Source organism: Embiotoca jacksoni, unplaced genomic scaffold (genome assembly GCF_022577435.1).
Source record: "Embiotoca jacksoni isolate LCO1_2020_lvr unplaced genomic scaffold, fEmbJac1.0.p SCAF_8, whole genome shotgun sequence".
Taxonomy (NCBI): Eukaryota; Metazoa; Chordata; class Actinopteri; family Embiotocidae; genus Embiotoca; species Embiotoca jacksoni.
This window is the reverse complement of record NW_027185436.1, coordinates 17,915,165-17,939,467: the sequence shown is the minus strand read 5'-3', so window position 1 is coordinate 17,939,467 and position 24,303 is coordinate 17,915,165. Positions and strand designations below refer to the sequence as shown.

Genomic DNA, 24,303 nt, shown 5'->3' with positions numbered 1-24,303 from the left:
TTAAATCAGCAGCTTTATTTTTGTGCAAATCTCAGGCATCACAGTAGCTTAAAGACAAGAGATGTGCTTTGCAACGCGCACTCTACAAGTCAGGACATGATAGAAGACCTGGCTACGAGAATAAATCAGCAATGACGTGGCATGGCATCCCTTTATTTATTACGTGGGGGAAAGCAGGTGACCAGCTGTTTTATTTCGCGAAACGTACTGAGATTACTGCCTTTATTTAAATCCATTCTGGTCTTATGTGCATGTCACCTGTCAGTACAATAATGAATTTTAAGACTTAACTGCTATTAGTACATTCACCTATATGGAGGATGTTACTATATTCTAACAGAGCTTGGTGGAAAAAAAACAAAAAACATTCTACGTTGCTGTTTCATTCATATTTTAAGCCTGGAGAAAATTATCTTCTATAGGATACAGTACAGTGGAGAGTTACAGTATAGTTTATAGTATATATTATTGTGCCTTTTTTCAACATAGAACACAAAAGGTACACAATGTTATCAGGAACTGTATTGTCCCAGTGATATTGGTCATTCAAGTTTTATTGAGTTTATTAATGAGTCTGATTCAAAAACAAGATGGCACCATGCAATGTGTAAGGCTGAGGTTTCCTACAAGTGTCAGGGTTAAAGTATTGGATTACAAGGGGAGGGGAGTTTACTCTGAGAAGAAACAGAATAAATGCTCCTCATTCAACAGACATTTTATTCTCATTTTAATGAGAATGAACCAGTAACTGCGAACCTACTTTGGCTAACTGTTTTAGCGTCGTCTACATTTTGCCACTACAGATTGTGAACGGGTGAATACTCTACTTGGTGCAGCTACTGTACATTCGGCTTCAGTATATCGTACCATACAGTGCTGATACGAGGTAGTAGAGATTTATTCATTTACAACTGTAAACCATAAAACTCAAGAGAATGACTGAGGGCCAGTTCAGACCAAAGATTCATGAGATTATTTGAAACTTGCATATACTCGCAATGTACCAACGCTCTGAAACCTGCTAGTTTACACAGAGACGGTGTCGCCACTCTCTGTTCTTCTGTTTTAACTGATGGCTTTACAGGCTTTTTCATTGTTAGATTTAATTTGTAATGTATTAAAACAAGATTGAGAATGGTGATAGGATTTTTTTTTTTTTTTGCAATTGCAAAGGGGGTTGAGAATTTGGAGCTTCCCATGGGGTTTCAACAGAATACCCAGGGGCTACACATTTATGCCATGAAAGTGAACTTATTTTGTCTTTTTCCCCCGAGCAGGTCAATCGGTTAGAGGAGTTGCGGTCTCTTCTAAAAAAACAGAAAAAACATAACTATCGTGACGTTCTAAAACTGCTGCAGTTTGACAAACTGCGTCGCAGGTTACACCGTCAGCTGACTCGAGTCGAGCTGAGACTGCTTCAACTTTTACCGATAATGTCCTAAAACAGTTTTGAATCTTCAGTCTGAACTGGGCTTAACAAATTCATATTCAGTACAGTATGATAGAACAAGCATTACAAAGTAGCGATATTGCTTTTGGCTTCAGCTCTTATTGCTGGTTTATAACAATATTAAAATGGCTCATGATAAAAAAATAAAAAAAACAGCTTTGATTATATTTCCTTTTTTTTTCAAAGTACTTTGCAACTTTCAGTACATGATTGTATGTCACCGCCTAACACACTGAACACCATAAATTCATCCCAATAATTGGAAGCACCAAATCCCACCAATTTTACACCAATACAGCTACACTCAACATGCTAATCCTTACCTAAGCAGTATGTGCGAGTTGCATCACACTACTCTACATTTTAAGACTTGTCCAGACATTTCAAAAGCAAAATATTTAAAACATAAGGCCAGTTTTGCCAGTGAAATGATATTTGAAAAAAAAAAAAAGAACACTGTAATAGAGTGCTTAACCGCATGGCTGATTCTCCTTTAAAAAATGGCTGAAAGTCAACTAAGTCAAGATCTTCTAGACAGAAACTATTTGCTGAAGTCATGAGTATTACATTTAATAGGATTCAAGAACTTTCAGCGTGTCTGAATACTGGTAGTCAAACTCTAAATATTTCAACACCTTTTCAGCACCAGCGGATGCCCCGAGTCAGGACGTTTCACCCCGATATCACTTGGGTTGATCTTTGAGCTGGTGTTCCCTGAGAGCACCAGTGAAGGTAGCCGTCCACACATGCAGGGCAGTTCCCGCAGAGAGGGTGAGGAAGAAGAGGAAGGCAACTTGGAAACCAAACCAATCCACCACTCCTCCGGCCAGAGCGCTGAACGTCAGTTTCCCGAGAACCTCCAGAGTCGCCAGGAAACTGTAGTGGGTCGCCTAAAGGGAGAGTGGATGCCGAGACGTAGGATAAGGGGAAGAAGAAGAAGAGGAGGAGGAGGAACGAGGAGAAGAGATTAAAAGGAGAAGGAAGTTAGATGAGAAAGGGACAAGGGGAAAGGAGAGAGTTTGGGAAAGAAAGACCGACATTGTGAGTACAAGGAGTGGGAAGGTACCATGGCTAGAAGAGGTGACATTTCATCCTATCCTGTAGCGCAACTTATCACCTGATTGCTCTCAAGTCTTGACACAGAACAATTAGCCGCAACAGACAGAGAAACAAGGAAAAGGTGTGATTGGAAATGTTTAGGAAAACGCCCCAATGTGCAAAAGAGAAGGGTCGAAGAGAACAACACAAAAAGACTGGAAACCTGTAAGAGAAAGCGTGAGATCATGGCCTGAGATGATGGAAAGAGGCCAAACGAAGAAGAGTATCTGATCTCAACCTGAAGGCTTTCAAGACAGAGAGAGAGAGAGAGAGAGAGAGAGAGAGAGAGAGAGAGAGCGATTACCTAATCTCTCCTCCCTCTGCCCAAGACCATGGCATTCAGCAGGTAGCTCCGACAAACACAGGACTCTAGTGACACCTAGACTACTGACTGAACACATTCATTTATTAGTCTCAGGATTTTTTTTTTTTTTCTTCACAGATTTCTTTTGTGTAAAGCCTGCACTGACAAACACGGAATTCTAAAAACATTTCCATCAACAAATTACTCTTCAGTATTAAAAAAGAAGATACAGCACACTTTCAAAGGACAGTCTTCTCCTGTGTGAAACACTGCACCTTAGGTTGGACACGACTGATTTTGCTGCTTCAAACAGCTTCTTTTATAGGACTACAAATGTTCATTTATATTATTTTAGATATAAAACCTTAGCACTTAAGTAAACTGATCAGCAGATTGACAGTTCAGTGGCAAAAATGTAATAGTCGATTCCATATTGGTTTTTTTGTTGTTGTTTTTTTTTCCCGCAAAAATAGAAGATGTTCTCTAAAGTATGCTGCTGTCTCAATGGTTGAGACTTACTGCTCTTCTCTGTCTGATAACATTGCTGACTGCATACTTTTTGATTTTGGAGTGTTGGTCGGATGAAACGAGACATCTGAAAGTGTCATCTTAAAACAGAATTTCTGACATTTTGTAGTTACATGATTAATCAATCATTAAGAATAATAATGAATCAATAAAGAGCTGCAGCCCTAAATCCTTCAGTCATATAGATATTGACTAGTTATGGGTCATGATTTAAAAAATTCTAAATAGTCATTAAATCATAACAATTCAAATAATATATGCAACTATCGTCCTGTCCTAAAAAAAAAATATGTTTCCCTTGCTCTTACTGGCGCCTGGTAGTAATGCATTATTATTGCCAAAAGGTGGCAGTAATTCACCTCAGAGCTTTTGTCAACTGCTATTAATAAACAACAGAAGAGGAACACATTACTTCCAGCCTCCAGTAAAACGAGTGTGCCGCTGTGAGATTAAATGCTCTCGTACAAACAGCAGAAACATGTAAAGACTTATACAGCCATTTAAAAAGTTCTGATGAGGTCCAGGTAAAACGAGCATATCATCAAGTCTACCATCGAGCGGACCGTTCATCCACAGATCAACGATCAATGCGGAGCAAACAACGGCCCTCGTCTCAAAGATGAGGTGTTTTGTGAAATGCGATGGCATGTGTCGAGCCTTGAGTTTACGGCATGAGTGAATCTCTCTTTCTGTGTGTGGGTGCGGCGGGGGAGTGGTCTTTGAATAATAGTCAAATAGTTCCCAGTGAATATCGAATAGTGTTTAATATGTCCATCTCTAAGAGGAACGGAACTTGTTTCTAAATTCGTACAGAACATTCCTCACCAGAAAACAAAGACTAAAATGAAATGATCTGAATTTGATGAGCGGTGAGGGAGTATTGGTTCGGTTAGACTGTCTGGGTATAGCTGTGGTCTGTGGGCCGAGGTGGAGAGAGCTCTGAGAGCCTGTGTGACCACAGCAAAGTGGAGTGCCTTTATTGTGAGCAACTTGTTTAACAGATTCGGTTTCTTTCTCCTGGGGATCGTTAACAAGCACTCACACTATCAGCTTTCTGTTACTGGATAGCACTGCCTTCAATAACACACACATGTACACACAACGAGCACAGACGAGCCACTGCTCTCCCCTCCTGCACGTGAGCACACACACACTGATTCACACACTAAAAACCAAAAAGTATATGTGTCATGAGAACCTCTCGCATTAACTGTTGTTCTCATCATCGCATGTTGTGATTGTTTTTCTATTATTTATTCTAATTCATCGCCGGATCCTAATATCTTTGCTACAGCCTGTGATTTTTTTTTTTTTCCCCTCTTTCGTCTGCACTTTAAGACTGACAGCAATTTAAATGATAATTTGTCACCTTCAGAGATTGACTGAGTGACGTCTGGATGGCTGTGTGAACAACGATCACCTCCAGGCAACGATGGCCCAGTTACGACAGGGATAAAAGGAGTTATGTCAAAGAGGAGAAAACGAGAAAGGAGAGGAAAAAGTTGGAAAGGAAAGAGAGCATTTAAAATACTACAGAATGACAAAGAGACAGAGTTTGTTGGTAGGGGGACGATGCCAGTGAAAGTGGAAAAAAATAGAGGGGGTGGAGGGGGGGTGAATAGAAACTAGGTCTGCTTCGACTTGAGAGATTTTTGAAGGTGGAAACAGCTGATGTGAGCTAACAGGTATGTATGACAATAGGTGTGGCACTGTATACTGAGGATTTCAAACTCCGGCCTCCCTTATAGCACCATTACACCAAGACAGAGGAAAGGAAAGAAGGGAAGGACGGCGGGAGAAAAGAAAGACTTTTGTCTGTTTGTTAAGCCACAGGAGGTGACCTAACACTAAAGAACGATAAGTTATCACCTAAAAGATAGTGACAAAAGAGCAAAGCTGTTGCATAACAACAACCTGGGTCTGTAAAGAATGAGTAAAGTCTGCCTTACCTGAATGCTTTCCTCGGCCCTCTGAGTGCAATGCATCATGGTGGTGAAGGTGAGCGTGGTGATGAGACCGCCCAGGAAGTGTTGAACACTCATGCTCAGGACTGCCATTCCTGAGGAAACACAATGAATCAAATGCCACTACAGTGAGACAAGAAAAAAAAACAAGTAGTTATTTTTCTGAAAGAAGGTAGAAAAGAAAACTATCAGTTTTACACTGTTGTCTGCTCTGCTATACTTCTCACTATACTATTCTATATAGAAGTCAAAGCAGGGAGACAAAGCAGCGGGAAACGGTAAGCTGAAGTGCAGTCGTCGCCCCCTCCCACCCCCCGTCCCCAAAACACATGTAGTGTATCCTCTGAGGGGAAGTGGCAGAGGAGTGTTAGTGGGGAAACACAGAGGAACCACAGAGCCTATCTGTCTCTGCTCCTGCTAACACTGAATTATTCACTCAAGCCGCCAGAGTTTTTTGCCGAATAAGACTCTTCAGTCAGCGACACAAGGCTGGTGGAGTCACACAGACACACCGACTGATCAGACTGGAAGAGTGGGAAGCGGAGGGTTATCATGTAATATTGAAAAATCTGAAACTGAATGTTTTTCTGTTTTTTTTTGCCAAGTTTTCCTGAAATCTTTGTTCTGGGATTAAAATGGAGGAGGAAGAGGCCTCAACTTCCAGTCTGAGAGGCTTGATAGAGGAACAGACAACTCTGGCAGAGATGAATGGCGTGGATGTGAATCCCAAATGCTCTGAGACTGGCTGTGCAACACGATCAGATGTGTCATTCAGACTTTAACAACTGAATGGTTCTCAGGAGAGAGATCTCTCCTGTCTATCAACATCAGGCTCAAAGTCTTGTGCAGCAGGCCAGCAGTTCTTAACTTTTACTGCTCGTAGGATGGTCTACCGGCTGCGTTTCATTCGGTAGCTCATCCCAGCTATTCCAGACAACGCTTGTGATACCACCACCACGCGCCGTAGCATATTTCAGAAGCATCTCTTGGCCCAGCTCCGCTACAAATATGCTCCCGAGTCTGTTTTTGGCGGAAGCCGTGTCCGGATGCACAGAGCAGGTCAGCCGGACAGGAAGTCAGACACAAAGAATCCCTTTTTCCTTCCACCATGGTCAGACAACATATCACACAAACTCAGAGAATACCACCACCAATAAGATGGAGCAATGTCTCAATATGTCCGCTCTTTGTGTCTCTGTACTGTAAACCAAAGAGATGTTTGTGCCTTTAGGACTGTTTCATTGTGTGAGGAGCGAAGCGAAGTCTGAATTTATGTGGTTTTATGTGATTCCTTGAGGAATTCTCAGCCCTTTATTCACCTGATGGGAGTGCTGATCGGATTTAGGCCGACGGTTTGTTTGACCACCATTTATCTGACTGCAAGTCAACCTCACTGTGCACACAAGGATTTACAACTTTCACTGTCATAATACATGCGTATTGTTAAATCCGGCTGTACGGATGTTATATAATCTTAATATCATGTTACTTACCTGCCAGCTACACTCAGAAATTCGTCTTATATTTTCTCCTTAACCATGAGACAGGACAACACGCACCTTATGTTACATTTATCCAGAGGCTGAACGCACTGACAGAAATACCACAGTGAAACAGTACTGCAGTAGATCTGGTGAATAACACTGTTGATGGTGTGTTGCGACTGGCACCAGTGTCGACTCGACTCAGTGCTCATTTTTGAGGCTGCATTTTTTGTGATTTTCAGTCCTTGTTGGTAAAAGTGTATTTGTGTTTGTCTTTGCAGTTTTGTTGCATTTTATTCACTTTTATATTGACCACTTTGCATTATATTCAAACGGTGGCCATAAAATCTGCAACTGAGCACATTTTATAGTAAATATAAGCTCATAAAGTTCAGTCAGTGTGACTTGTGCCTCAATGTGCTATCCACACTAACACTGTACATCTATGACCTAAAGCAGTGTATATACATGAACCTGAATGCTAATTAATGCGTGTTTTGTGTATTTATTCAAGGAACTAGAAGGTCAAACGATTGCTCTATATGTGTGGGATCAGGATCTGGAGCGTCTGAGTATGTAAATCTACAGATGTGGTGCACTCATTCGCCTATATGGAAAAGAATCAAAGATTAAAGTTCTCCTCAAGTAAAAGTCAAGTTTTAATCTTGTTAACAAGTCAATATGGTGTTTGTTTGTTTTTTATATAAGAGACGAATGAAATAAGATGTCAATGACATGGCTGAGCATTTCTGTTTTGGAACTGCTGTGACAGTCTGACAGTTTCAAAATCACAGATTCAGAGTATCATTCATCACATACCTGAGGAAACAATCTGGTCTTGCGGGTGGCGATAGAGGCAGGGACTGTTTAAATATTCATGGTGTTCGTGTTGAAATTGTGTTGTTGTTAAATTTGTGACTGCCAACTTGTCTTGTGCCTGTTTCAGCTTGTTTCTCACCTTTCATGAGCGGTGATGGTTCCAGTATTGTGAGGAGAGAACTCTGGAAGACCATGCTGATGGTTCGCAGTACAAACATGCGTCGCATCAGAGCCCCGATGCTGAGGAAAAGACCAGTAAACAAGCCAAGTATCAGAGAGATGTTCACTAACTTTAAGGTAGGAATTGTGTATCGATGAGCAGTGTGATATGTGATGATAGAGACTCCAGGCTAGTGTCGTTAATTCTGTGTTTCTTTTCATGTCACGCATAATTACACACACACACACACACACACACACACACACACACACACGCATGCATGCGCGCACACAGCCACATGCGTGCACGTGCTTAAGTAAACAAGTCCCCAGACACTAATTGATTCCCTGTTAGTGCAAGAAAATCATCCCCCTGTGGGTTTGGTTCATGACGTAATCAATAACCTAAGGAGATCCCCAGCATGAGGACGGTAATTAATCACTGTTAACATACATACAAACACACAGACACACGCACATCCACACACGCACTCACACTGTTGTCTGACATCAGGGATTAACAATGCCAATCACTCAGAGGACGCCTGCCACTCAAAGGACTGTGAGTGTGTTTGTTTATGTTTTTATTTTTTGCATGGAATTATTTATGTGTAAAAAAAAAAAAGGTTGAGGAAGAAGGGGCCTGTCAAACTGAGCACGGTATCTGATTTAGTTGGATAAGTAAACTGAGTAAAACTGCTCATTCTAAACCTTTTTTAGGCATTATTCCAGGTTGCAAGCTATGGATAAACACTGCAATTTACAGATGTCCCCTCAACGCCTCACATTCTATAGGTAGATGCTAGCTAGCCAGCTGCACACGGAGAAACCTCCAGTTTCTGCAGCGCACACAACTCAGACAGCAGTGTGGCCAACAATTATTTTTGAAAAGAGTGAAATAAGGTGGTCTAATATAACATTTATCTCCTGTTAAAACTGAGCGAGTTTATATACCCGAGTTTGCTGCCCGAGTAAACGCTGTATTGGCTCACTGACGCTGATAAGATTCACTCCCGCGTAAACGTACAAGTCATGTTTTGAAAAAACGATATTTATATTACTGTGGATGTCGCCGAGTTATCGCAGTTTGGTATCGAATGACAAGGCAGTTTTCAATACTCGATAATATCAAAGCAAATTTGGTCGTCGCCATAATCGCATCGACGTTTAGTACAAACCCTAAATAAGTTTTCTTTGATATCCCAAAGGAAACTTTAATCCTGTCCACCAGTGAGGGGAGAGAAAAAAAAAGTTTGATGCAATAAAGGTCCCGAACTTTATGCCAAACAAGTCTGTCAGGTTTTTAAGGTCTGGGGCTGCAATTGACAACTATTTTATGGATTTATTTCTCACTGTAAAATATAAAAAAAATTGTCCTTTACAGTTTCCTGGAGATGTCACAGTTTTTATTTTCACGTTTTAGTTTTATACAAAACATCCCTTTTTCCCTCCCTTCTCTGTATCTTTACCTCACCCTCTCTCCCCTCTCTCCCCTCTCCACCCAGCATTTCCTTACCTCCCTGTTGGAAAACCAATCCTGCATCATTCACATGCTAAAGACATTCTTCTCTACTGCTCCTTTACCTCCCTTCTCAATGACAGCCTTTCATATCACGCACTCTCAGGAGATGCTATGGGTGTGTGTGTGTGTGTGTGCGTGCGCGTGTGTGAGAAAGAGAACCTCCCTGGCTGCCACCTCACACGGGCCAGGCCCAGATAAGAATAGCTCTGCTCTCAGGTTGCCAGTGGCGGTTGTAAAGGGGGTCACTCACTGACCACTCAGCCGTTCCTGATGGTGGGGAGGATAAACCTTCCAACTGAGCTTTTAGAGGTGGGACAACAGCCTAGTGGACAGCCCTCCGTCTGTGTGTGTGTGTGTGTGTGTGTGTGTGTGTGTGTGTGTGTGTGTGTGTGTGAGAGAGAGAGTGAGAGAGAATGAGTGGGTGATAAAAAAAAGAAGTAAGGAAGAAGAAGTGGTCATTTGGCACCACAAGGTACATGCAAACAAAAATATCAGTTTTAACATTTAATCTACTACTGACTTGTACAAGTTTACAGTTACTTTTCAGCACCCATCAGCACATAATTTTGTCTCTGTTCTAACAATGCTATCAACTCTGGCTTAATTTTGAAAAGTAATTTTGAAAATTGTCGACAGGGTGAAATAACCATTTTCATTTTTAGTACAAAAAAACTCAATTTTTTTTTTTCTTCTTCTGACTCGGGCCCAATTTTAATCTATTTTCATCTATCACAAATATCTCAGACACTCCAAATTGGATTTTAACAAAGGTTGGGAAAATTAAATTAATAACTGCACAGTCTGATTCATCAGCTGTAATATCACTGGCCAAACAGAGGTGCTTCAGTTACAGTTCAAATAAGGTGAAATAAATTGTTTTACACATTACTTCATCATCGGGGAGGTTTGAATAAATAGCTGTTCTTTTGTTACTTCTAGTAACGAGGTTATTTTTTCAGTGCGGTTGGTTTTTGTCTTCCGGATTACAGAAAAACTACTGGTCGGATTTTCAAAAACTTGGTGGAAGTTTGTAAGCATGGACCAAAGAAGAACCCAACTGAATTTTGGAATAGATCCAAATCACAAAATAGATCCACAAATTACTATCACAAATTATTATTTGAGCTGACCGCAATCATTTTGAACAATCATCACAGTAGTTTCCATTCATCTGTATAACAACAGCAGAGTGAAACTAACAGAGATGTCATATTTCTGTTGCTATTTGATATTAAACTGGCGCTCTTTTAACGTAACCTCGTTGCTCTTTTGCTGTGTTTTAATGTAACACGCGTGGAAAAACAGCGCCACCAACTGTTTTATCTCGAAGGCGACTGACTGCATTTCGATGAGCCTTATTGGCATTTACATCATGGATTTAGTTGAAAAGCCAAAACACCGCAGCCAATAAATGTCTCTATTTCTTCAAAAGATGAATGTGTATTATTAAACTCTGATTAGGCTTAACTTTAACAGTGGCATAAAAGGAGCAAAAAAAAAATAATTTTAAATGACAATTATTTGTATGACAATTAATCCCCAACTAAAATGTCATAATTGTGACAGCACTGTAATGTGTGTGTAAGCTTGATCCATTGGTATGGATACAGAGCCAGGAAACTGTATCATTGCATTACTTTATAAAATTTCAAAATAGAAAATTATTTTAAATCTATAACTACTATCTGTAGCCATGATTTGTTAGTGTTAACTAACATATTTCCAGCGTGGCTCTATCGTCAGCAGAGTAACATATTTAGACGATGTACCTCTCAAGAGTGTTTTCTGTCTTTTGTCAGTGTGCGAACACTTTACTGCCTTTACAAGTAACATGGTCCTTTTCAAGTGAGATCGAGACGGAGAGTGAAAGATCAAAAGCCAAAGTATGACAATGACATCTTTTCAGAGCGCGTTCCCCTCAACGAAACTTTCACCTTCTGAGGATTCCTGTGTTTGATAGTGTCACTTGAAAAGAAGAGAAAACGAGGGAGCCAAAAAAAGGATGAACAAACTGACATCAGAGAGCAACAAGTAACTAATGCCTGTCAACAAATGGGCAAGCGAACACATACGACACAGATACCAACACATTAGAAAAAGACACCTTACCTCTGATAAACAATCTACATACTACATCCTGATTATTTTATACTTATTGGTACAAAATTGGCTAAATAGCGAAAAAAATCTTCCAGATGACGATCAAAAGAAAGAATGAAGACTGGATGATTTGTGAAGAGTAGAGTAATGCATTGAGTGAGAACTAACACACTTCCCTCCATGAAGGCATTGTTGTTATTTATAGTTCCCATTACGTCACACTGGCCATAGGGCTGTGCTATAATGTGATCCTAGTATAAGTAGACTCAAAACCTTACGCAACGATGGTTTAGGCACAAATGGCACAATGTAAATTTGCTGAAGGGGAAAACATGAAAATGTTGAAGACAATCATATTATTAAGACAGAAACTGTATCTCCGAAACAGGATTCAAAGATACTAAAATGACTTCCAAAAGAAATTTCTCAATTCATGTATTTTCAGAGGAATTTTTCGAGAGGTTAACATTTAAACAGTAATATTTCTTGAAATTTTTGAATCTTTAAAAAGTCATAAAACCATTTATTAATAATATGCATTAGTCTCAAAATGTTGAATGCTGACAGTCCCGTGCTTTAGCACTTTAACTTGCATTAACCTGTAAAAATAGGCCACACACATAAGTGTGATCTATTGACTTGTACATTTATATTAAATGGAAACTCAGTTTAGTCAAAGGTTACTACATATTTGACAACATTAATAAAAGGTCATCTTATCCAATGAAAATAACAACATGTACCAGAGTCACTGTGAAGTAATGATCAGGAAGTCTAACATTGTAGTATCTGTCTGTAAATCTGACAAATACTTTCTATCCATCCATCTAGGTGCATATTGTGTCTGCGATCAAACCCCGAGGGGTGTGTGTTTGAATTTTGTGTGTGTGTGTGTGTGTGTGTGTGTGTGTGTGTGTGTGTGTGTGTGTGTGTGTGTGTGTGAGAGACTGCACACTTGACTTTGTGTGATGGATTTGCTGCTCATACTGTTCTCACACTACACACCACACAGGGGGTCCCTGAGCTCTCAAACAAGGCTATGTTTACTTAAATTACTGTACACACAGATTCAGACAGAAAGACACACAAGCACACACACACACAGTAAGACAGACTGAAAGATAGACACACACACACACACACACACACACACACACACACACAGTAAGACACACACATACAAACACACAGTAAAACAGACAGAAAGACACACATATATACAGTCAGACAGACAGTTTGATAGACACACACACACGAGTTTGTGAAGACAAAAGCAATGGTTGATGAGGAAGAAGTAAAGGAGAAATCTGCATGAAAGCAGGAGTTAGTGAACATAAAAGGCTTGGAGGAAGGAAAAGATGAGCATGGTGAGAAAGATGATGATGATGATGATGATGATGATGATGATGATGATGATGGGATGACAGTTCTGGGAACTTACAACCAGCCTCGGAGACCAATATTGGCCTTTCTTTTCCTCGTTTTCTATTCTTCTATCCTGCCACATTTGAACCCTTTGATTGTTATGTTCTTTTTTCTTTTTTTTTTCTTATATATTACTTGTTTTCAATTTTGTTATTTCAGTTTGTGTGGCAGTGACAATTTATTTCTGGCTGGTAACATAATATTGTTCTCCGGCTTCAGACTGGCTTGTTTCTAACTGTGCTGTAACGACTGTACCAAGATATTTGACAAATCACTTGTGACTGGGCGCCACTTGGGTCCCGTAAATGGTCACATTCATGCAAAAATATTAGAAGATTAGATGATTAATTGACTGACAGGAACAACGATAGTAATTCACCAACAATGCTCCCAACTACACTTCAATTTATGATCAATACTCTCATGGTTGCTCAGATGGGCGCAAGTACATTTTCTATTTAAATAACGTGAACACTGGACAGGAAAACGAGAACTGCATTGGTGTGAAACCAGCAAAGGCACTTGCCTTGCGCTTGGCGCCGCTTTGTGCCAGGTTTAAGATAGAGCTGACTTTGGCAGACATTTTGTACTTTTTGAAGAGTTTTTTCCCTCAGCGACGCTTTAATTTAATAGCCTTTCAGAGTCACAAAATCCTGCTATAAAAAAATAAATAAATAAATAAAAAAAAGATTACCATGGTGAAGCCAATGAGAACTGAAGCGATGGTGAGAATGATGGTGTTGATGAAGACTACCTGAACTGGGCGAGCAGGAGGCCTCCCAGAGACGAGCCACAGATGGAGAAGCCCATTGCAATGACGCCGTTCCAGAAGCCGAGCTCCCTGGCGGTCATATGGTGATCCAGCAGGAAAAGAGGAAACATCGTCACTGCACCCTGCTCACCTGTATACACAGTCACAGGAGACAGTGGCGGACAAAGAGGAAACATGAGCGACAGAAGGAGAAAGAAATGGGGAGAAAAACAGAAGCATTGGATCAGAATAAGTTGTACGGTCACATACTGATGGCTAAATTGGGTTCTGCAGATTAAATCAATCAGCACACAATGTATTATGGTCTGTATGTATTTAAATAAGACTTACTATTTGTCACCTACAATAAATATGTAAGACACCTCCTGAACACACTTGCTTTTTCCAATCACAAGTCAAATACGACGAGGAGGTTGCATCAAACTGTTTAGCCTGCGAGACCGAACAACATGGTTTTCCTGAGATGACGACTGCAGAATCAAATGCAGCACACCGACATGCAGCGCACCTAGGCCTATTCCTGGAAAGTGTCAATAATAGATGCCTGACAAGAAAAAGAATACCCTCAGTCACTTTATCAAACGGGGGCCTCGCACTTTTCCTAAAGCACAAAAAGGAAAACACAACAAAAACACCAAAACTTCCACAGATGAAACAGACCTCACAAAGACCTTTCAGTCAAAATAAAAAGTTTCTGTCAGACAGTAAGACTTTCTCTGTGTGGCGTTGAGTGTGGGGATAATGTTCTGCTGAACATTACAGTAAAATATTCAGTGGTGCCGACTATACGCCATTATTATATTAATGGAGACTGACTTCAGAAAGACAGTGGGACCAAGGAGCTGCATGAGTGACAGCTTGGCTCCCAGACTGCTGTCAAAGACGACGCAACACAACCGACGACTCACTCACTCAGTCAGCCAGGAGACAAACAAAAATAGAGAAAGGGAAAAAAAGACAGATGAAACAGACTGAAGTAAAAAAAAAGAAAAAAGAAGAAGAAGAGAATACTGAGAAGCTCCCAGTGATATGGAGTGCAGCAGCAGAATTAGTTACCGCTGTAACAGTGGGGTGACAACCCAGCAGAAACGTAGGCTATGAACTGTGGATCCTCTGCGTAGGAAACACTCACTCTCACTTCTGTCACTCATGTTTCACTGATGGGAATGACTATGTTTGTCATGAAAATTAATTTGGCCAATCAGACAGGCTTCTCCGAAAACATGTCTACCTGTCTGACAGACATTACGTGTTTTGTTGTTCCTTTCAGATCAAGAGATAAGCGAGAGTGAACCATGACCCGCTACTGCAAGTCTACAAACGTCTGCCACATCATCGTGTATTGAACAATGTGCAGTCTGCACAGGGGCGGGGATGTAAGCACAATTTAAAAAAATTAACAATACTAGAAGTCTGTCATTGATACAAGTAATATAATCGGATGAATTACACTCAGCTGAACTGAAACATCCAGAATTTGTGGATGAATGGTAGTCTAATAATTAAGGTATGTATTATAGAAATGCTTTCATTATCGATATCAAATTATTTCTAACAATATTTTGATACTAATGCTGATGTCGTTAGTAAACCAGCAGAGAATAAATTGGCAGCTATTCTGATTATAAATAATTTCAGTAATTTTTTTAAGTTATTTGCCTTCGCAAGTATAGAGATTTGATGCATTTCTTTGTCATATATAATAGTATACTGAATTATCTCTGGGAGTTGACGTGTAATCTGTATATATCACATTTGCTATCCTTATAGGTATTCTTCAATGTGATATTTTACAGTCAAAGAAAGTAATAAATGAAGTGGGGAAAAAAATCATTTGTTAATATGGTTTTGATCCTTCAAATAATCAACACACTGAAACAAATACATTTGATGATGAATGTTCGAAATTTGCCATCGATTAACGTTACTGCACCTCTGAAAAGAACAAATTTATGAACAAATCAAACGATAGTGTATCCTTGAAACCAGAGTAAAGGGTAAGCTGTTTGTATTGATCTTGAGTATCTGGATCGAGGTTGCTCAAATAAACAGCAAAACAGGATTTAGGTGGTGAATATGATGTGTAATGTAATTTGACCAACAAAAAAAAAGCTGCCTTTTTTGCGGTATAACAAAACAAACTTTTGTAGAGTACATCATTATAATAGAAGAAGATACCATGACTCCGCACACTCAGTGGGGGCTGCAATGATCTCTGGGCATTATTCACATTTTAATCACTGTCATTCTCTGTGTTGAACTGTTTTGAGTTGCATCAACTGTGTGGTAACCATATTAGTCATAATAAAGTAAACATTGGCAGCAGCCGTACCCATGATGCCAGGGTTGTTTACCCATGGTTCTGCGCTCCCGTGCCTGTCTGTCTGTTGTTTAGCTCAAAGCTCTGAGCTTTCACAGTCCTGCCTTCAACTAATTATTTCTTTAAAGGGGGTGGGTGGGGGTGTGTGCTGACAAACACAACCAGGCTGATTATTCCTTTCTATAAATATTCTCAAAGCAACAATTGTCCATTTCAGCAGGGATTTCATTAGACATCCGCAAAGATTAAACAGAGTGGAGGGGAAGGAAGAGAGAGTGGAACCAGACTGAAGGGGGGAGAGGGTAAGAGAAAAGAAATAGAGTGGGGAGGAAGGGGAGGTAGTGAAGGACTAAGAGAATTTGATACTAAGAAACGAAGAAATAAAGGAAAAGAGAAACAGCAGTAGGCGAAAAGGCCAAGAGAAGCAAAAAAGATGATACATAGTGCTGGAAATGGCAATCATACAGTCATAAATAAAACAACGCGAGTTAAACATGACTGAGGAGATAGGACAGCAGCCACAGATGGAGACAGCTAAAGACAGAGAAAGAGGAGGAGGGGCAGATGAACAGAGACATTGTTAGGAGGTTAGTGAAGAGGAAACAGAGGAGGAATGGCAGGCTCAAAGAAAACTCTGTTTACAGACAGCGCAGAAAGACAGAACAATTCAACATTAAGAGGGATTGTGACAAAAAGGAGGGAGATGGAGTTGTTTCATTTATCCTTTGTTATTTAAAGGATAGATGATGGCAATATCAATCACTTACTAGACTTGCAAGCAAGTATAACATGTTGACAGGGAGAGAAACAAAACCATTTCATAATAAAGGCCCTGAAAATCTTCACGATCAGATCATTTAAATGAAATGTTTTAGCACTAAGGACATAGTTAGCGGTCAGTCCAGTACAACATTGAACTATAACATCATAATGCCCATTTTCAACAGTGTGATAAACAACTGAAAATAATAAATCTAGTTGCGTAAAGGTAGAATTTATGGCAGAAGTGTTGAATTGAACTGCAATAGATTGTGAAGGTGTATCGAATGAAGTTTGGAAACATTGGAATTGAATCTGTGAAGGTGGTGGTGTTCACAGCCACATACTCTTAATATTCCTGAGGCACATTATTTGACTTTTTGATTAATTACTCAGGGTGTTTTCTATTAACTTTACCCTGTTGCTTATTTTTCCAGGAGTATATCAAGTTTTCAAGGGCTTTTAGTGACTTAAACAGGAGAAGTGTGATTGTTTTATTCACTGTAGTTAATAAAGATGCTTCATAACACTTATTTATTTAGTCCTTCCGGGATTTCACAGTTTTTATGTATTATTGTAATCAAAAAGACTTGATTTTGAAGCAGCTTTTCTCAAAAATTCAGGTGCAATTTGTAAAGTTTTATGTTATTTTTCTTTTCTTTGGATTTGTAAAAAAATGCAAGATAGGAAAAATCTTCTTTTCACTACTACTATGTAATGTCATGTGTTATCCCTTTCTATGGTAACAGGCATTCTGTACATCACAGACATTCCTGTGAATATTTTAGTTCTCATCTATTTTCTAAACTTAAAGAACCATGCACTCAGTTACAAAAACCTTCCTGAGTCATATAAGTAATGTCTGTGACATCTTCTGTCAAAATAAGAGCTCTAAACACTTTTTAAAATAATACTAATTCAACACATACTGCATGCACAAAAATAAAGTGCAGTCTCTTAAAACTGTATGGCTGTATAAACTCATGTAATTTATCACATTGTATGATTAGACCGAGGCATCTGATCACTTCCTGTTTTGCCACTTTTTCCAGCGAACCGGCATTTGATTAGTTTTGATGATGAGGGAGACGTTTAGGAGCCACTAACTATTACAAAAAAATTTTTTTAAAAAGGCGGTATTTTTGTTTGGAAAGTCTCACTTTTTGACATAATGCCTTTAGCAGAGCTTTCGATTACAGAGAAATCACGAGAATTCTCCCGCAAAAATATTTCAGAGATTGGTTGAATTTGTGTGACTTGTTGCAATCTCAAGAGGAAATTCATTAGAAATGTCATGGCTTTGATGTATGTGGGAAAAAAATAAATGAAAAAAACGAGGTCAGTGTTTAAGCAGTGCAAACAGAACTTAAGCTGTAGTGGCTCAGTCAGTGACACATATTTAAAGAAACAGTTTCAAATGATCTGTTATTTTCAGCACAAGCAAAAAAGCACAAGACAGTCCAGCAACATCTTGAGAAAAAAGGTCTTAATTTTGATTAAAAAAAAAAAAAACCGCGAACAGTAATTAAAGTTTGAAAACAAGAGCTACTCTCATCATGACCAGTTTCAATTGTTTTAGGACAGTTTTCCAAGTTTTCAATAACTGATTAGCAACCATAGTGAATTTTAAAAATTCTACACATATTCACACATGCTTCATCTACGGTAATTCCATAGGAGAGATGGTGGGATATATAGTATGCTATACATAGACTTTACATTTCCCTGTGTGTGCAATGGAAGGGGGTTGGGTGGTAGTATGGAGTGAGATAAGGTTGAGATGAGAGTGAGAGGTCAACGAGTACAGTGGGGTGAAATCCTGCCGTCCTGGCTGCAGCTTAGACTAAACAGCAGGCAGAGCGATCAGAGAGATCGCAGACGCCACGCGGCCTCCCTGTAGAACGACGTTATCACTCCCTGCCGAGAGCACGGCAAACGGAGACAGCTTCATACATACTACATGTTTGAGCACAGCGCAAGCATACACACACACACACACACACACACACACACACACACACACACACACACACACACACACACACATATAACGACCTATGTGCACATTCAGGTGCACATAGGCCTCCTCAGGTTGCCTGAGGACAAAAGAGTAAACAGAGCCCTTTCCGTACACAATTTCACAATATCCTTTGCATATTAGTCTATTGACACACACACAAACACACAAGGAGTCCCTACAGATCGATGCAAATGACAAGGAGGTCTCCGTGGCCCTCAGGACTCATGAACACGGGAAAATACACTTTCGCTATAGAGGCAAGACAACCACCATCTCTCCACCCGAACCAAACCTGCCGGGTGGAGTTTGTTTATTTTCGGACAAATTATGCAATAATAATAACAGCCATTCATGGTCCTATTGGAAACACATGGTTCCCTTTATTTTCATGACAGTATTTCTACAAACAACAACAAAAAAGTCCACTATCATCAATTATTATCCACTGATGTTATCAAATGAGGCTGGTTTTTGACAGACGAATCAACTTTGCAATTGGATTTAGGTCATTATGTAACATGTATGTTGTAAAAATACAGGATTGGACCTTTAAATAGCAAGACTGATCATGCACTTCTATGTATTGCCATGGATAAATGTCTTCTTTCAGTTTTTCTCTCTGTCTCTCAGGGCACCATGTGGTGGTTGTTCATTAATTCATCCCCTCCTTCAGCCTCCCTTCCTGCAGTCCTTCGTTTTCCCTTTGGAAGATTTCCCCCACTCTCTCCCCGAGTTTCTCTCTAAAACTGCAAGCTTAAACTAATACAGTCTAATACAACAGCCATGCTACAAATCCTACACTTGCAAACATTATAATGTTCATTTGTTGATGCAACTTTGTGGTTATTTTGGAGGTTGTAGTTTAGTACTATTGAGCTGGATCGCGTCTTAGGGGGGATGTTTTAACATTTTGTTGAGCACATTTCGATGGTGTATTTAAACATGAATCCTTACATTTGTCTTTTTAAAAGGGAAACATTAGTGGGTGGCTATAAACAAGGCTTTACTTTTCCTGTTCACGCATCCATCTCTCCGTACACCTGCTTAAAACTCCCCGGAGAAAGTCTCTATCGAGGTCTACGTCCTCTCATCGTCATTCACATCGATTGTCAAACGTACAGGATTACTGGCTCCCGACTTTTAAAATGATACCGCCCTGCTGTATACAACACTTGTGCATCACTTACCACACAGATGTACTTGCAAGTAATAAACTCACATTGAGTAAGATTTGAAAAAACAAAGCGTTTCAGTTTAAGACATGTTGAAATAGATGGCAGGAAGGCGGTAAAATAATTATGTTCTTCAAATTGTCAAATTATAGTGATCAACACTTGAGTTTGGAATATCTTAAAGTATAATAGGGAGTGCCATTTTAGTTATAAATGCTCCGTGTTTTAGCTACTTCACATTTAAGCAGAAAGGTGGCACAAGCACCTTTGTTATCAAGCAAAATATACACATAGACGAGTTTGTTAGGTTTTTAAATGATCAAAACAAAAGATCTGAAGTTAAAAATGAAGACAAAAAAAGTATCTGGAAATTCAATAGTGGCTTCACTAAAGTTTTAGTACTTAGTTTACTTTTTTTGTGGGGGAGGAGGGGGCTGATTATATAAATTTGCTTTAAAGATTGTCCTGTACATTTGAGCTCATGGTTCACCAACACAACAAAAAAAAACAGCCTTGCTGTTCCCACCCCGATGTCTAGTCTCAAATTCAGATAAGTGCCTCTAGCTTGGCAGTATTCGTGCTTCAGACTTCACATACTTTTCTGTTGCCATTTAGAGGTGCATGTTCATGTTTCTCAAGTGACAGCCTGAATTATTTTAGTAGAAACTTTAGTAGAGTTGTTCTAAGTATATTTTTAAGTGGATCAAATACCAATTTATCTATTATTTTATAAAAAAAATTTTAAAAAAAACAACAACTTATGAGAACTTCATGGAGGTTAGCTGATTGTTTTGGGAATACTCTACAACAACAGGATATTAAAATGTTTGTATCCAACTTTTGAGCATATTTGCAACTCGAGGTCTCCATTGTTTTCCTCTTTCCTGGCCTTTTTCCCATTTTCCCTGCCAACTTCCCCCCCCGTCCCCTCCAGTCTACCCAGACAGTTCTCCCATCATGCCTGTGGCCTGAGATGGCACGAGGGTCACAGTTCAGACACGAGGCTCCCAATGATTGGCCACAGCGTTGGACACAGTGCAAACTCAAGAGTTCATTAGGGATAGATGAGGGAGAGGGATCTGAGCTTGTATATGTGTGTGAGTGTGAGAAGTGGGGGGTTCAGACAGGCAGATTACCGGTCTCACACAAACATACCCGCATACCCCATGAACAAAAACAATAGTGTCTCACATAGGCAATTATGCTGCCACATCCAGGCCTAATCTAAAATATTACACAACCTGTTTTTGCTGAAAAGGTGGGAAATATCTAAATTACCGCAACAGGAAAAGCTAACAAGTGACAAGACTGTTAATGTATTTACAGAGCTCAGTCATGGCACTGAAAATACTAAGAGTAATTATTGTTGTAATCGGAGCATCAGCCAAAAGTGAGTGAGAGAGTGAGAGTGAGTGAGTGAGTGAGTGAGTGAGTGAGTGAGTGTGTATGTATGTGTGTGTGTGTGTGTGTATGTGTGTGTGCTCGTGTGACAGGGAGAGTGTTGGGTGGGGTGTGGGGGGGTGTTCTCTAGACAGATTAGGGGGTCCAGCCAGCCTTCATATTTTGTCTAGTAGTGTCGTCTGCTGGGGCTTATCCGATTACTGAACCACCCTTAACACTCTCAAAAAACACACAGACACACACACACACACACACACAATTTAAAAAACAAAGGCATATACGTTCATGCACGTACACAAGTAAAGACTATGCAAATGCGAGGAGACAATTATATTCCCACCACCCACGTACACACATACACAATAAACACACATCAGCAGGATGCGCTGTCTTCCATTTCAGTTTCTAAACGCCACAGACACAAAGACACTCTAATCCTTACATAATCCCCTTCTGCTACCAAACACCAAACTCTGGTCATATCAACTCTCTCTCCCACACACACACACACTTGACTATTTCAAAACTACATTAAAATTTTAGCTTCTTATTGGAACTAACAAGTTCACCTATAAAACTGCGCATGAATGCATTCAAACTGACATTGTATTGTCATTCAAGTGCCTGAGGTTTGTACTTGTGTAACTGCGACATTAAAAACAACTGCTTTATCTGTCCAAAGACTGTATTTCCCAAAGTGCATGCAGGACCTGCTAGGACAAGATAAATTGCCTTGCAACGATTACTTCCCAAACTTCTTCCAATACTCTCATGCCTCAGTTCAGTCCCGATGGAAATATCAACAGAGACATCTAGTGGTGATCTTTGGGCCCTACATTAAGACGGAAACAAAACTGAAGAGGTTCGAAGTGGGACAAAAAGGGATCATTTCAGGGAATATAACTTTTCATTGCCTCTGGGAAGTTATTTTTTTTAATCTAGTTTGTGAACAGAATACAAATAAAAACTGAAAAGATGAAAAAAAAAAAAATGGTGTCCCAGTTCTAGGTAGATGAGATAGGAATGCTCCTCATTTAACATTTTCTTCCTTTACTTGGTTTCATAATGATCATTTGATCTCAGTCAGTACACACAATCTGTTAAATAAACGTTTTAGATAATTGATTGATCCTTTTATTCATTTATCAATCAAAACCTCGTGCCATTCTTTGACTCCAGTCTCTCCACTAGGAATTTTCTGCTTTTCTCTGGTTTATATCTTTGTAAAATTAATATCTTTAGTTTCTGATGGCTGCTTGGAAAAAACGTGATGGAAATTTGTCACTTTTTGTGACATTTAACATATTAAACAACTAATAAAGAAGGTAATGAAAATAATTGGTAAAAAAAAAAATAAAGTACAGTTCAGACAAAACATTGGAATACAATTTTAGGCTGAGGTGGCACAGATATAAAAAAAAAAAAAAAAAAAGATGTCTCTAGTATTTGTTTAATTTGTGAGTCTATTCATTTAAATTTAAACAGGTGCTTGTGTGTTAATCTGACTTACCTAGTTTATATGTGAGGACATACAGGACTGTCCAAGGTGTGCCAGGCACTGCCAGGAGCTTCCTCCACACCCTCCATGGCCTCATAGCATCAGCTCCCTGCCCTCCCTGCCCTCCCCTCCTGCTGCCATCTGCCTGCTGGCCCCTCAGAGTGTCATCATCCAGCACAGGGGTCCCCCAAACAAACAGAGCCACGCCTGCATACACGAACGTCAGCAGCATAAACATCCAGCTCCATCCAGCGACGTCAATCACAGCCAGTAGCCCACCTCCGGCAAACACTGACCCAGCTTTATAGCCCACGACTTGGGCTGTGTTGCCCAGTCCCAGCTCCCCGCGTCCTTTCAACAACCCCACCGCGGCCCCGTCTACAGCAATATCCTGAACTGAGGCTAAGGCGTTCATTGCCAATAGAGTCCCAGCTACTCCCCAGATATGTGCCTCTGGAGCCAGGGCGGCACTGGAGAGACATGTCAGAGCCAGTCCAGACACCGTCCCCACCACCCAGCGACGCTTGGTGCCAACTCGGTCCACCAAAGGGGCCCAGAGTACCTTGAGCACCCAGGGGAAGTAGAGGATCTTGGTGAAGCCGATGCGGGTGAGTGAGTGGCCAGCTCCACGCAGGTAGACAGGAAGCAGGGAAGACTGGAGACCATAGGGGATGCCCTGGACGAAGTAAAGCAGGCCCAAGAAGACTAGTTTGTCATTCATGATCTACCTCCGCGTTTGGGTTGCGCAGACACTGCAGTGGTCCATCGGTCAGGTCATGGTCATTATTTTTGATTTCAGGGGAGTGTGGCGAGTCCCTGAAGTTGGACTGGTTGACCCAGATGAACTGGCTGACCTGAAACAGAAGACAGAGTGTGAAATCCAGGATTACTATGTGGTTGTATAGGGTACTGGAGGAGGGGGGCTAAATGCTTTCACAGCTCTTGCCAGCAACCTTAAAACGCCAGGTATGTCTGCTTCTCCGCCCCCAGCTCAGTTACCTGTAACATTAACCCCCCTCCTCCTCCTCCTCCTCCCCCCCCCCCCCCGGCTAACGGAGGCCACCTCAAAGTCAAACGACATATGCTTATAAACATGTTCTATATTATTCAGACCACCTGTGTTTTCATAGTTTACTTTTTAAGATGGCAAAAAAAAAAAAAAAAACACGATTTTGCATCGTTGACATTTTAACAACAAGTTAAGTTTGTTGCCAAATTGCCTACCTAGCTACCGTTAGCATGCTAAGTCTGCTGTAATGCTAAACGTAGTTCACGGTTAGATTTAAAACACATTTGTACAACGTGTCAGCTTCATGATCTGTTTATCGTTGCAACCCGAAATAAGGTAATAAAGACTACGTCCGTGTCTGCTGTGAGAGAAATCTTAACACGTACTGAGAAGGAAACGGGGTTAGCCTTGTCTTGGCTAACCGGAGAGGTTGTTTATAGTTGTGGTCCAGGATGGCTGAGCCGAGAGGGGTTGCCAGATTCTGTGGCGGCAATCCCCC

The 24,303-nt window shown here is 40.3% G+C and overlaps 1 protein-coding gene across 2 annotated transcripts; it reads right to left on the bottom strand.

Annotated features, from left to right (window-relative positions):
* Nucleotides 1–24,272, bottom strand: mfsd3 (major facilitator superfamily domain containing 3). Of its 2 annotated transcripts, none has more exons than XM_069138513.1 (6): nucleotides 24,191–24,272; nucleotides 22,808–23,649; nucleotides 13,608–13,755; nucleotides 7,787–7,887; nucleotides 5,330–5,439; nucleotides 1–2,340 (listed from the first exon to the last, which is right to left on the bottom strand). In XM_069138513.1, exons 2-6 carry the CDS (start codon nucleotides 23,514–23,516, stop codon nucleotides 2,134–2,136), a joined length of 1,275 nt encoding a protein of 424 aa, XP_068994614.1. In that variant the 5' UTR covers nucleotides 23,517–23,649; nucleotides 24,191–24,272; the 3' UTR covers nucleotides 1–2,133. The 2 variants fall into 2 exon arrangements, with proteins under 2 accessions (XP_068994614.1, XP_068994615.1); XM_069138514.1 differs by lacking the exon at nucleotides 24,191–24,272 and adding an exon at nucleotides 24,020–24,154.
* Nucleotides 24,273–24,303: the final 31 nt, after the last annotated feature.

Coding starts and splice junctions, on each gene's coding strand:
- mfsd3 (XM_069138513.1), bottom strand. CDS start 23,516: ATGAATGACAAACTAGTCTTCTTGGGCCTGCTTTACTTCGTCCAGGGC. Junction 5,440..7,786: donor ACCATCACCGCTCATGAAAG/GTGAGAAACAAG, acceptor GTGTTTCCTCAG/GAATGGCAGTCCTGAGCATG. Junction 2,341..5,329: donor GGGCCGAGGAAAGCATTCAG/GTAAGGCAGACT, acceptor CTCTCCCTTTAG/GCGACCCACTACAGTTTCCT.